The 13456-nt window shown below is 37.0% G+C and overlaps 2 protein-coding genes and 1 long non-coding RNA gene across 5 annotated transcripts; all 3 read right to left on the reverse strand.

Moving 5' to 3' along the window:
• Positions 1–2679: 2679 nt before the first annotated feature.
• LOC112464018 lies at positions 2680–3236 on the reverse strand. Its single transcript, XM_025030783.1, has one exon. It carries the CDS (start codon positions 3226–3228, stop codon positions 2743–2745), a length of 486 nt encoding a protein of 161 aa, XP_024886551.1. The 5' UTR covers positions 3229–3236; the 3' UTR covers positions 2680–2742.
• Positions 3237–5743: 2507 nt separating this feature from the next.
• Positions 5744–9100, reverse strand: LOC112464014 (ATP-dependent RNA helicase abstrakt). 3 transcript variants are annotated; one of them, XM_025030778.1, is made up of 11 exons: positions 9015–9100; positions 8867–8944; positions 8418–8685; positions 7984–8329; positions 7634–7767; positions 7400–7556; positions 7129–7291; positions 6709–7009; positions 6410–6559; positions 6144–6326; positions 5744–6024 (listed from the first exon to the last, which is right to left on the reverse strand). In XM_025030778.1, exons 2-11 carry the CDS (start codon positions 8900–8902, stop codon positions 5888–5890), a joined length of 1875 nt encoding a protein of 624 aa, XP_024886546.1. In that variant the 5' UTR covers positions 8903–8944; positions 9015–9100; the 3' UTR covers positions 5744–5887. The 3 variants fall into 3 exon arrangements, with proteins under 3 accessions (XP_024886546.1, XP_024886545.1, XP_024886543.1); XM_025030777.1 differs by having other exon boundaries at positions 8867–8967; XM_025030775.1 differs by having other exon boundaries at positions 8867–8949; positions 9015–9095.
• A 2354-nt stretch (positions 9101–11454) lies between these two features.
• Positions 11455–13254, reverse strand: LOC112464031. Its single transcript, XR_003041865.1, has 5 exons — positions 13236–13254; positions 13012–13136; positions 12629–12752; positions 12251–12370; positions 11455–11944 (listed from the first exon to the last, which is right to left on the reverse strand). It is a non-coding gene; the product is annotated as an uncharacterized LOC112464031 (long non-coding RNA).
• Positions 13255–13456: the final 202 nt, after the last annotated feature.

Below are 13456 nucleotides of genomic sequence, written 5' to 3' on the forward strand. Positions count from 1 at the left end.
TTTTATAAAATTAAAATTTCGTATAACATTCTTATTTTTACATTATATTATTCTATCAGCTTATGACATCAACGTTTCATTCTTAGCAATATGTGTACTTACTTAAATAAAATTTTACCAATTTTTGCGACAGCATGGAATATTCTTTCATGACTCGAATTTCTATATCATCCGTAAATATATTCCAGTGCTCGTCGATGGTTTCGCACATCCATCGCAACTGATTATAACAGAAACGTGGAGAAACGATTTAATACATATTATATCTCAAATAGTTTTAACAAAACATAAACGAAGTAAACATAATCAAAAAGAAATTGTGCTATCAAAAATAACACGATTTTTGAAACCCGTACCTTATCATAATTCAAAATGCCATTCAAATGTCTTGCGACAAACGAGGTCGAGATTAAAACTTGGAAGCAACCGTCAAAAATTAATTGTGCATCGTCCGAATGATCATACAATAGTAATATCTGTATAAAATGTATACATATGTGATACGAGATGTTATAGCTTATATATGTATGATAAAAAATAATAAAAGTCAACAGTGTTTGAAAGTATTTTTTGTTTCAATAGAATGTGTCGATTAATACTCATTACCTCAAGTGGATAATAACTCATTTCAACTAAAAAGCAGAAAGTCCATATTAAATTTTTCACGAGTTTATTTTGAAACGGCCAAAGACCTGTGGTCGACAATAATATTGAGTTGGTATTGTATTCTCGCAGAAAATTTTCCAACATGATTATTCAGTTTCTCCGAAAGAACTGCGACATCGTATAAAGAGATGCAATAGACAACCCTCCATTGATTATGTCTATAGTTGCACCTGTCGCAAAGGGTGCGAAATTATAGTATGTCAAGAATCGTTAATACTAATCTATCATTTCGTCTACACGCATGTCTGTCTCAAAAGTAAACCATTATATTGTTGATACAGCTCTGTGTTGGACATTTTTACGATGTGACATTTGAATATGTTGCTTGATATGCGGTAGAAAATTGAGGATACAATTATAACTAGAGACCGAATCGCGGTGCCGTTTTCCCTGTCCCAAGCGCGTGCTAGCAGTCGTGAGAAGGAGTACCCTCTATATACACCGTGCCGGTCTAGCGGAGTAACGTGTAGCAAATATATTTATTTATTTATTTATGTAATTATTCTCACGGCGCTCGGCCACTAGCACACCCGTGCATGAGTGGAGAAAATAGTACCGCAATCCGGTCTCTAATAATTATAACAATGAGACGCATACTACGATTTGTCTTCTAGTTTCTTTGATAACTTTTTTGTTAGATGAATTTGTATGTTAGATTTTCTTCCAAACAATTTTGTGTGTATTTCTTGGCTTAATGATATCGAGATTTAAACTTCCGTATATCCGGTGCATCATGCATCCACGTCCATCGCACATGAGCGACGCCACGTATACAGGGTGTCGCGAAAGTAGTATACGTGTCTCGATATATACTCTCTCGATCCGTATTCGACTCTCTCGAACATGTTGAGAAAGGTGATTAAATTTGCTTGTTCATTTAATGAATTTAATTAACGTAGTCCATCGAGTTGCTATGTAAAGAATTTTGACAATGGGAACGTAAAGCCGTGTATTCACCAACGGAGCGAAGACGAGCGACGAGCGAGCAAAAGCGAGCGTTCGCTCGTGTTCTATATATCCCTAGTGAGAAATGTATAGTTGATAATATAATTATCGACATTGATTCGACGTCGGGTCAACTATAGTCAGTCAAGAAGTTCGTCGATTAACAGTGATTCGACGTCGAAGACGTCGATCAATTCGACATTGACTGTAGGATAGAGAACTTGAGAACTTTCTAGAAATTCTCTATCCTGCAGCCAATTAACATGCTTAAAAAATTTGTCGTATACGCACATAAAATATCGGTCTTTGCATCAGCTTTATATGGGTAATGATGTAAAAAATTATTATTTTGTTAATTTTACATGAGAAATGTTGACACTTCGTTTGGACACTTTGTGCGAACATATATATGCATCACTATATATCGTCAAGAAACATGATCCATATATTCACACAAAGTGTCGACATTTCTCATGTAAATTTAACAAAATAATTTTTTTTTTCACGTTCATTATCCATATAAAGCTAATATTAATACTGCATATCGACGTGGCAGCCATGTTTGTTATGCCACGCTAGTGCTCTTTTTCCCGCGGTGGATGTTTTCTTTCCCAATAGGCCAGTATTTATTAAGAAATAAATCGCGTAATAGGTGATTAGTTTGTTCTTTATTTGTATATAGATTTTATACGCATGTTTCTTTTATAATATATTTTTATTTACACAGTGTATATATTTCAAAATAAATTACAAACTTTGTCAATTTATCCGAATTTGAAAGACAAATTAAATATAGGCGTCAAGTATGTTTTTTTACAAATCTATAATATTTATTTCAAAATCTAAAATTTATATATTGTACAGGACAGTTTCTTAGTGATAAATGCAGGACGGATGTTGATAATGGATGATTCCTCGTGTTTCTGCGACCGTTTAACACTCAACCGACTTATCTTCCTCATTAGATTCCCTCATTATGCTCCTACAAATTATTTCAATACAATATACAAATTAACGTAAGAAAATGAGACCATACATTCAAGTTCGACTATACCTTTGCTCCAGAACATCCTGGAATCTCGGAAACGGAAACAAGTCTATCAGATCAGCATGTATGCGGCAGACGAAGGACTAAGGGCTCTCGAAGCGGATGAGATCGGACACTTCTCGCTTCGGACAGACGCCGCACGTTGCCCAAGGATCCTCTAACTCCCAAAGATCCGGCGGTAGATGCTCGCGACCAGGTGGTGGTCCACGTAGCGGACTTGGTGGGTATTGTTCCACGTCGAAGAACCTCTCGAGCTCCTCCGGGTCGAAAGGAGGATATTCGTAGGGTGCCTCGCGCCTTGGTATATCGCGCATGGTGGTCTTTATCCTGGACGGAAGCGGCATGTCCTCTTCCTCCTCCCAAGATATATCGCCCTCGCGTAAAAATTCCTCCTCGAACGGCACATCAAAGCGCAGATCCTCCGGCAACGGCTCCTGAGCTATCCTCTCGAACTCCCGTTCGGCTCGACGAGCTTCCTCACGCGCCCTGATACCAGCCATGCTTCTCTGGGCGAATTCGCGAGCCGCCACGACACTTGGATGTTCTCGGCCGTATTCGACGCGGAACATCTCGCTCTCGATGTCAGGGACTCTGCATCAAACGACATTGATTAACTTGATGGCTCTTTCATTGACGAGTAAAAATAATGAAACTTTATCAGATAATTTTTCTACCCCTTTTCATCCAATTGTTATTTAGTATATTATTTTATCGTAGACGAGGAAGAGTTCCAATGCTAATCTCAAATTTACTTTAAAAGCAAGTAAACTTGCAAGTAAACTGATTTTATACATGCGATTCTATTAAATTTCTTTTATTTTATTCTTTCTCATCGATCTTGAATTTTTATTTATGTTGATACGGCTAGATCGGTTCACATTTCTATCTCTTTAATTCATTAGCTTTCGTAAAACTGGACTAAAACTACAGATTTGCGTCTTTATTTGACAGCACGTTTCAACTTGCAAAACTTTAACTCTTTGTTTTTTCTTTTTCTCATCATATTCTTACTTGTAAATATATCTAGGTCTCTCTTCTTCCGCAAGTTTTACAGCATGACCGCCAACATTCGCCACGGACATCACAAAGTCCCGTCTTGCTTGCTGCAAGTCCTCCAACTTGCCCTGTACCGTGGCCGCTTCTGCAGCATCTTGCTCATCGAGAGTCTCACTATCCAACAATACCCATGATCAACAGGCCATTGAAACATTGCATTACTAGTCTAAGAAATAAACAAATAAAAGGAAATTTTCTGGAAATATTTTCTCCACGAGCAATAAAATTCTCAATATTTATCACTGAATTTAGTTCGGTTGAACTTGACCACGTCTTGTCATAAAATTACAGCGGAAGATAAAATCTTTTTTAACGCATTTGAACTCTTTGTTAAGACAAAAAGGAGTATAACGAGGGGATCCGGAATTTTCCATCTCAGAAATGTGGATTTCTTTCGATCTATTTCTATTTCTATTCGTCTACTTTTCCCAGAACGTCATCATCGGGATGCCCTCAAGTCACCTGATCACTCGAATCGAGCGGTTCGCCACTTCGGATGTTGCCGCCTCGACGCCCGCCGCAAGTGGTTGAGGGATGCTGACGATGGTAGTGCGATTCTCGTTCACCGATCTCGGCGGTATCACAATGCTGTCAATCGGGCCCTCGCCAACCGGTTCGGCTTGGATCACCTGAGCATTCATGGACCTCGCCAGTTCTCTAGTCCTTTCCGGGATAGTCGGGAGCGGTTCCGGCGCTCTTCTCCCCAGAGGCACTCGTCTTTCCGGCCTTCTCGCTGGTCTAGGAGGCGAAACCGGCGGAGACAGCGTCGGGGCGCGTCTAGTAGGTCGTGGCCTCTCTCTACCAAATCTGTAGAGGTGTGAAAAAAAAAATCATAAAACATATTTCAGACGCGTATTAAGAAAAACTCTTTCATAATTGCTTCAAGAAGCAACGTGCGAAACAATAGTTTCGGAGACTCTGAGCTGAAGTAACATACGACGAAAGCCGTTCATAATTTTCGAAGTTCACCTAGGATCACCGCCGATCGGCGCAGGTGTCCTCCTTGGCACCCTTCGCACCGGCATGGCCTCTTCCCGTTTACGCTCATACTCCTGCTTGAACTTCTCCGCCTGCTTCACCCGGGCCATCATCGCCTTCGTCATAGCCGGTCTAGCAAAGTCGACTCTCCTCGGCTCGGCTGGAGCCGGAGCTCGACGTCTTCTGCCGGGTTCTGCCAAGACTGGCTGTGACTGTCGCACCGCTTCCTGCTTTTGCTCATACTCTTTTACTATAGTGGCACTCCTCGCTTGCCGTAGTGCCTGCGTCTTCGTGAGAGCAGGTTGAATTCGCGGTTTCCGGCTCGCCATTGTCGATGTTAAGTAATTCTTTACATGCGAAGATTAATATACGATACAATACTTTTAATATAATATTATTGCTTTATTATACGATTTTATTGTAAAAACAACGATATATACCGCTTATCCGCCTTTACCATTTGTGCACTGATCGTTTATTTAATGCTATCAAAGAAAATAATCCAAAATACATAATGACTTCCGTCGAATAATTGCTTTAAAAAAACCTTGTAAAAATGTATTTTCTGGAGTTTCCGAAGGATAAACTTTTCCGGTTAGCGCGACGATTTTTCTTGGCGCTCAAATAATGGGTCCAGTATTTTTTCATGTTGCGAAAGCTTGCAATATGTTAACGGTCCATCCCGACAGGTACAACCGGCTCTTAATTAAAGCCGGGCAGTTCAATTTGCCATTATACGCAGGAATTTTGTATTATGACAGGCCTAGAAGGTTTGTGTGATTTAGCATGTGAAGAAATCACTGGTGACAGACGCAGCGGCTTTTGTTTCGCTTTCGCGAAACGTATCTCTTGATCGAAATGACCGTATCTCTGAAGTTGGTGAAAATGAGAAAATCTTCCTGCTTTATGCGACTTTTGTATCGAATAAAATTTTATTTTTAGTGACGTAATACTGAAGATTCGATCAAGTGATTTTTAAAAAATTGCAATATCGTGAATGGAAATTATTGTACGGGGTGTATAACCGAATGGTAAATCAATAAATCGATATTTATATATAGTGTTTAATTCGAATGCTTATTTTATTTATTTTATTTTTTTGTTCGACTACACTACCTAAATAGCATTATCATAGAAATAGAATTTTATATATACATATTTACAAAAAATACAATTTTATTTAAAATGTATCGCTTAGTAATCGGCGGCATTACTGGCCAGATAATCGCGACGCCCAATATTGGACGCCTGCTTATTCTGCACAGCCTCCAACTTCGGACACTCTGTGATCCTGTGTCCCAGTCCACCACAATAACTGCAGCCGCGTTCGTCTGCGATAAAATAAGAAAAACATTTTCAAGATTTCTTTACAATAGAACGACATAAATTCATGATGAGAGAAGAAAAAAAAGGCTAAAAGAAAAACATAAATCATCCACTATTGTCTTACCTCCCAGATTGAGGTATTTTTCGTTCTCCGAGCAGAGTTCCAGCAAGAACGGCGGCACCTTTTGCTTCGCTTCCATCAGTAGATGTTTAAGATCGAGCAGCACCGATTCATCGTTTGCTTTATTGATGAAAGTCGTAGCTATACCAGTACGCCCGGAACGGCCAGTTCGTCCGATCCTGTGCACTAAAAATTACAAAAATACATGAAACAGTCTATTTCAGTATCTTTCCTGAAATCACCATTTTTCATTTATCACAATATATTACCGTAATTCTCTACATCGTCCGGCATGTCGTAATTAATAACATGTTGCACATCAGCGAAATCAAGACCTTTCGATGCAACGTCTGTCGCAACGAGCACGTCCTTTCGACCCGCGCGAAATGCTTCCACCGAACGTGATCTTTCTTCCTGATCTGAAAGCACATAATGAAATGAACGAATATATTTAATTCATTTTGATATTTATTAATTTTGAAAGGCTAATACGATTTATCGGTGATCCTGCGATGATTTTATATCAGCATACTAAGGTTAACTAAAATGTACTCAAAATATCATGTACCTATTCCTCCATGTATCGCTACAGCTTCCACCCCTTTTATGAGCAGATATTCGTGGATAGCGTCCACGTCGCGCTTCTTCTCTGCGAATATCAAGACCGGCGGCGCAGTCTTTTGCAAACATTCTAAGAGGTAAACGATCTTAGCCTCTTGCTTGACATACTCCACTTCCTGTATCACATTCATTGATGCGGCGCCGGCGCGGCCAACGTTTATCGTTACGGGTTTCACCAGCGCCGAACGTGCAAAGTTTTGAATTCTTTTCGGCATAGTAGCAGAGAATAAAAGCGTTTGCCTCTGACCCTGCGATAGACATAGTTATTATTTTATATAGTTATTATTTTTATCATTTTAATAAATATTTGATCTTTCCACTGCACGAGATAAAATCTTGCGTGAAAAAAATGCGAAATAATAATTACCCTGAAAAATGAAAATATTGTTCGCACATCTTCCTCGAATCCCATATCTATCATGCGATCCGCCTCGTCCATGCAAAGATAACGGCATACACTTAATGTGACCATCTTTTTATGTAACATGTCCATCAGTCGTCCCGGTGTCGCTACCATTATATGTACGCCTCTATAAATAACATTAAAAAATAAGTTTTTGACATATTAATAGTAATATTGTGACGTATTAAAGATCGAAATATCAAAAATATAATTAACAATAATAATAAATACTAACTTGTTGATTATAGCTAATGACTCCGAAACCGGCACACCTCCGATTGCCAAGCAGCAGCGTATTTCTGGACACTCCACGTGCCTTAAGCTATTGGTGTAATGCTTTATTATGTCATAGGTTTGCTTAGCCAATTCTCTCGAAGGACATATTATTAAACCTACAGATTAGAAAATATTAATATATGTATTCATTAATCAGATACTATTCTACCTATTCATTATTGCAAATATTTACCATAAGGCCCTTCCTTTTTAATGAACGGCATGTCGATTTCCTGTTCTAAACAGAATTCAATGATGGGTAAAACAAACACCAACGTTTTACCACTACCGGTGGAAGCTATACCGATCATGTCGCGACCAGACAATCTGCAAGTATTTAACATTTGTAACCATTCGTTCAATATATTATACAGGCTACGGTCAACGTGACGCTACAAATGCTTTAGAGCGTTCTTTTTCTCTTTCTTTCTTCATTGAAAGAAAAGAGAAGGGGAATGCCTCGAAGCATTTGTAGCGTCACGTTGATCGTAGCCACAGTCAATTGGCACGACAATATCAATATCATTGTAGTTAGAGACTCACACTGTGGGTATTCCTTGGACTTGGATGGGAGTTGGCTTGATAATACCCTTCTGTTCCAGTCCGTACAAGATTCCTTTATGAAATTTCATTTCCTTGAAGGTTTTCAAGGGTGGCGGTACTTCGTCACCCTCCACAAGTATCCTGAGCTTTCTACGTACTCTCTCGTGACGCATCTCGCCGAGATTCAGTATCGCCCTCGGTGGCTGCCAATTGGTCTTGATAGGATCCTTATACTGAATACCCTTGGCCAACTCAGCGACGCCCATCAGAGCTTTATTCTCAGCCACGCTTTCCAGGATCTTCTCCTCCTCTTTCAGCTGCTTCTCCATGGCACTTTCCTTTTTAGCTGTTACAATTTTATGAATTAGTTGTGCTTAAATTGTAATATTTCTCTGCTAACGCTCGTTAAAATTATGTTCGTGAAGATTTTGTACCTTCAGCTAATTTCTTCAATTCGGTGTGTTGGTCGAGAAGAGAGATGTTAGATTTTCTTCCCCAGACCTGTCCGTCGTCGTTGTCGCCATCATCCTTCTCATTCTCGCTGCTGCTCTTGCCGACACCATTGATAGCTTCCTCTTTCAACTGTCCAAGCTTACCCAGTTTCGTGAGCAACTGCTTTTTACGATGCTTGGCAGAGACGTATGGCTCGTAATCATCATCTGTATCCAAAGGGCTGTCCTCTTCCCTTTCCCTTCTGTACCTCTGCATTGAAAACAATTTTATACACATACGTAATTTTAAATACATAAAAATCATGACAGAAATATAAGTTGAATCACAAAATACTTAAAGATTTAAAAGAGAACTTGATTATACAGTAAAATGCATATATTATAAAATAGAATCCACATATATATAACAAAATATCTTTTGATTAACTAACCTTTAACGGAGGTTCCCTGTTATTCTGATTCTCCATTAGGAAATATTCGTGGCTACGGGCCTACGGCTACGATGGAATCTACACTGCGATATATTAGAGCACTAATTATTTGTGTTTTGTTATTATTTTGTCTAATTAAAATATTTACCCTTTTACACGCTGCACCTCACACGCGACTTCAACTAGTCAGAGAGAAACCTGAGAGAGGCCATCCCGCGACCCGCCCTTTTTCGTGTGTTGCTGTGTTGCATTTTCCGACGCGCCGCCTGAGAAAGTGCAACTCAACTACGTCGTATCGCTCGGTAACCGCACATGGTTTGCGTCCGTGCTAATGGTTCGTGTCCGAACTAGCCAGCTGGAGGGGATATTCTGGCCGCGGCGGCCGCGCTTCCATCTTGCGTATTCCAATTAATAACGAATTACGATAATTAAAATTACAAAATTAAGATTACATTCTTCAAAATTATTACGAATTTTGTATCTCATAATTTTGAAAAATATAATCGTAATTTTATAATTTTAATTTTCAGATAAATGTCAAATTTTGCAAGCAAGAAGCTATTATTTGAGCGTTGATTCAAACCTTCACATTTATGTGAAATTTATAATAATTAACGATAATTTTTAAAATGTGAAATTCTATAGATAAAGAATAAACACCGTTATGATCTTAATCGTTTTCTGTTGATTTCGTATAATATATCCGGCATTAGTATCATACAATTTCAAATTTATTACACGTTTCCTTATAATTCCTTATTACAATAATTTTTTTATAAATGTTACATATGGAGGGGTAAAAGCCATAGTGGTGTAAGTCAAATTTTTTAAAATATTGTCTTGTATGCATAGATGCAATTTATATATTGTATAGAATGCATCTATGCACACGAGTCAATATTTTAAAAAATCTGACTTATACCACTATGGCTTTTACCCCTCCATATAATTAACAGTATGAGTTACAATCCCAGATAGCACAGCTGATCTTTATGAATTCAAAAAGATCTGAATCTGATCTTTATGAATTCATAAAGATCAACTGTGTTATCTGGGATCCCTTCGTGTTCCTACCTACCCAAAGTATAATATCTCTATGTATAATATGTATATATTCCCCGCCTATCCATATTTCTATATCTTCATATAGCTACCTAATATTTCATATTCCTATCATATTTTTATTTACCTAACGCGTTATTTCTGCTTACCCGAATTTATTAGTTTATTTAGTTTTATTATTATTAGTTTATTTTATCAATATTAATTAGTCGCAACCGCGATACCCGAAATTAAAGAAGTAAAGATTTTTAAAGGGAGTTTAAAAAATTTTAAGTTCGCGATTAATTGAAATTAAGCTGGAGACGTCACTTTCCCGTCTCCGATTACGCGTTCCCATGTGTAAAAAATATTACCCTCCTTATATATGCATTATACACTAAACTGGTGGTGTTCAACACCAACCTACCTTGTGTAGATCTTCTCTCCTTTGACCAGTTTGACCATACCATTTCATGGCCAAATCCATTCTGGCAAAGCCAGAAACAAGAAGAAATACACCTTCTGTTGCCGCCTAATCATAGACGGCAAATGAGCATAATGATTTTACGCTTTTTCCCACGATGCGCGAAACACGACCGCGTCGCGAAGGACCATTTGTAACAAAATTAAATTAAGTAATTTTAAAATTACTAGCTTTCAAAATCTACTTAATATCGTACAAATTATAATTTACGCAAATGATCATTTTCTCGATTAAGAATAAAAAAGATTTTAATTAGTTAGGAGCTGTTAATTTGGAAAAAACCCATTTTAATCAACCGCGTATGTAATCCGAATAAATTCGACTACATTTTACGAATAATAGCAACTTTAATTTAAATCTGATATAAGCATGCAGGACATAAATAAAAATGCAAAATGTAAAATGAATAACAATATTGACTAACGCAAACTGAAAAAATCTAAGGCCCAATTTTTTTCGATATCGTTTCGCATATATCGAGTCTCACCTCAAAAGGATGAAAAATAAGGAATTAATGACGTGAGATCCGAAAGAGATAATCAAGTTCCTGCACAATATGGAGCTAATGTGAACACTTTATGCACTCGAGCAAACAATTTGAATTTTGATAGTTACATCTTATTACGATAATTATACTACTACTTAAAAATCAAGTATTTATATTAACGCGAAATTAAGTAATCAAGTTGAAAATAATTGTTACAAAAAATTATCTATTTTGCAAAACATCATTTATCAGATCTCACGTCATATCGCTTTAACTATAGTATAAAAACCAGTTATCAATACATATATGAATAGACTGTGAAAGCTTAGGCTAAAATTGGTGCGTTATAGGAACAAATAATTTTAAATAATGATCGTGAACACACACAATTTTGTTAAATGGCTTACGTAAAAAATATATTAAATAGATTGTATATACATAACAATAAATGATTAAAATAGTGCAAAGTACTTTTTATCTTCACTAGACACTACAGACGCGCGCTTTGCGCGCGCTATTTATAGCTTTAACATTATGCTATTACTATTACACTATTAACCCTTGATACACACAACTGTCAAAATATACAATGACAGCTGCAAATGAAGTAAGCGCAGCAAGAGAACCAATCGGCATCGCGGAAAAGTGACAACAATACCTACGACATGCCCTTTTTAGAAGAAGAAGAAAGAAGAAATCGTGATATATGCAAGCTAAAAGCATCTCTAAGCGTATTATATATTGCATTCTTGCACCAATTTATGTAACACTTAATCCTGAAAGATATTTGGGATGGAATTTACAATGACAAAATGTACGACAAATCAATTTATGTGATTTATCCAAGATTAAATGTTAAATCCTAATCTGACCCAGTCATTCCATTTTAAGACAACGAATCTATGAAACGAAATATAAGTAATAATTTATTGTGATAACTTGACACCGCAATATATTTGACGTAATTGTCATAAATTCATTAGGTACCTCAATTATGAAATTTTAATCATCACTCACCGACCGATGCGCAACAGCGGAGTTATTCTGCAACGTCGCTACGATGATTCTGTAACAAAGAAATGTAGAATCCGAATTAAAGCAGGGTGCAAGAAAGAGAGACAGTCAATATTTCAAAAAATGATTACTATATAAACACTAAATTTTATATTATTGTTTATTAAGCAAATTTAATGAAATAATTTTGTAATTTCTTAAGAATACTCTATCCATTGAACATAAGCTTCTATAGAATTTCTAAAATAAAACTATTTTTCTCTAACTTTTATTTTCTGAATAACTATCCGGTTAAAACGTAAATGACCTATCAGTATAAGATATAATATGTGTATATGTATAAATAAATTATATTTACCGCTTGTTGCTCCGTCGGCGCCTGATGCCTCCTCCTAGGCCTCCACCTCCTCTCAGGTTGCTCGGGATGTCAGTTACTGTTTCCTCGATGCGAAGATACTCCTTCCTGCGTGGATATTTTCTGTAACATAAAAATAATCGAATCGACTAAATAATTGTCACGCACATCGAACATCTTATTCGTTATTACGATTAATGTTTTCCTAAATTACATCTTCGAAAAAAGTCTCTACGTTAGAATCAACTTGAATCAAATTTTTCGATTTATTTTTTTTTACTAATTTATATTCCAAAACATGGTTTAATGTAGCAACTAAATAAAAACAAACGAAAAAAAGATTCTATAATATCTTTAAAAAAAATAAAAAATAACACTTACCAGAAGTGTTAAGTACGCCGATGCCCGATGCCTCTCCTAGGCCTCCACCTCCTCTCAGGCTGCTCGAGATGTCCATCGTGTTCCCTCGATGCGAAGCTGATGGTCCTTCCAGCGTGGATATTTTCTGTAACATGAAAATAATCGAATCGATTAAATAATTGTCACGCGCATCGAACATCTTATTCATTATTCAGATTAATGTTTTCTTAAATTACTTCTCCAAAAAAGATCTCTACGTTAGAATCAACTTGAATCAAATTTTTCAAATTATTCCTTTTTACTAATTTATATTTCGAAACACGGTATAATGTAGCAACTAAATAAGGATAAACGAAAAAAGGAATTCTATAATATTTTTAGAAAAAATAAAAAGTAACACTTACCAGAAGTGTTGGTACGTTGATGCCCGATACCTATCCTAGGCCTCCTCCTCCTCTCAGGCTGCTCGGAATGTCAGCTACGCAGCATTCCCTCGCTGCTCCGATGTCACGTTCAGCGTCGTTATTTTCTGAAATATTCAAATGAACGATTCGATTAAATAAAGACAGAAAAGATAGAAAATTTTTGGACATAAGTAACATAGTACGTAAAAATCAATTACACTCACCACTTTCTTTCAGGCTGCTTTGGCCGCAAAATCCACCTCCACCTTCGGGTCAAATGAGAGTCTCGAGCCACATTGAGACTCGTGGCAATGCAGTGTGACTTCATCCATTAAGCAAGAAAAATTAGGAAGCCATTTCGGCTATATTGCATTAATTTTTTACGACGTTGTTGCAAAATAGTCGAAATGTTTCTTGACCTTTCTCGCTTAATAAAAATGTAATT

This window comes from Temnothorax curvispinosus, unplaced genomic scaffold (assembly GCF_003070985.1).
Source record: "Temnothorax curvispinosus isolate PA1 unplaced genomic scaffold, ASM307098v1 QBEX01013818.1, whole genome shotgun sequence".
Lineage (NCBI taxonomy): Eukaryota > Metazoa > Arthropoda > Insecta > Hymenoptera > Formicidae > Temnothorax > Temnothorax curvispinosus.

Coding starts and splice junctions, on each gene's coding strand:
- LOC112464018 (XM_025030783.1), bottom strand. CDS start 3,228: ATGTTCCGCGTCGAATACGGCCGAGAACATCCAAGTGTCGTGGCGGCT.
- LOC112464014 (XM_025030778.1), bottom strand. CDS start 8,902: ATGGAGAATCAGAATAACAGGGAACCTCCGTTAAAG. Junction 7,768..7,983: donor GTCCAAGGAATACCCACAGT/GTGAGTCTCTAA, acceptor AAATACTTGCAG/ATTGTCTGGTCGCGACATGA. Junction 7,010..7,128: donor CAATATTTTCATTTTTCAGG/GTAATTATTATT, acceptor TGTCTATCGCAG/GGTCAGAGGCAAACGCTTTT.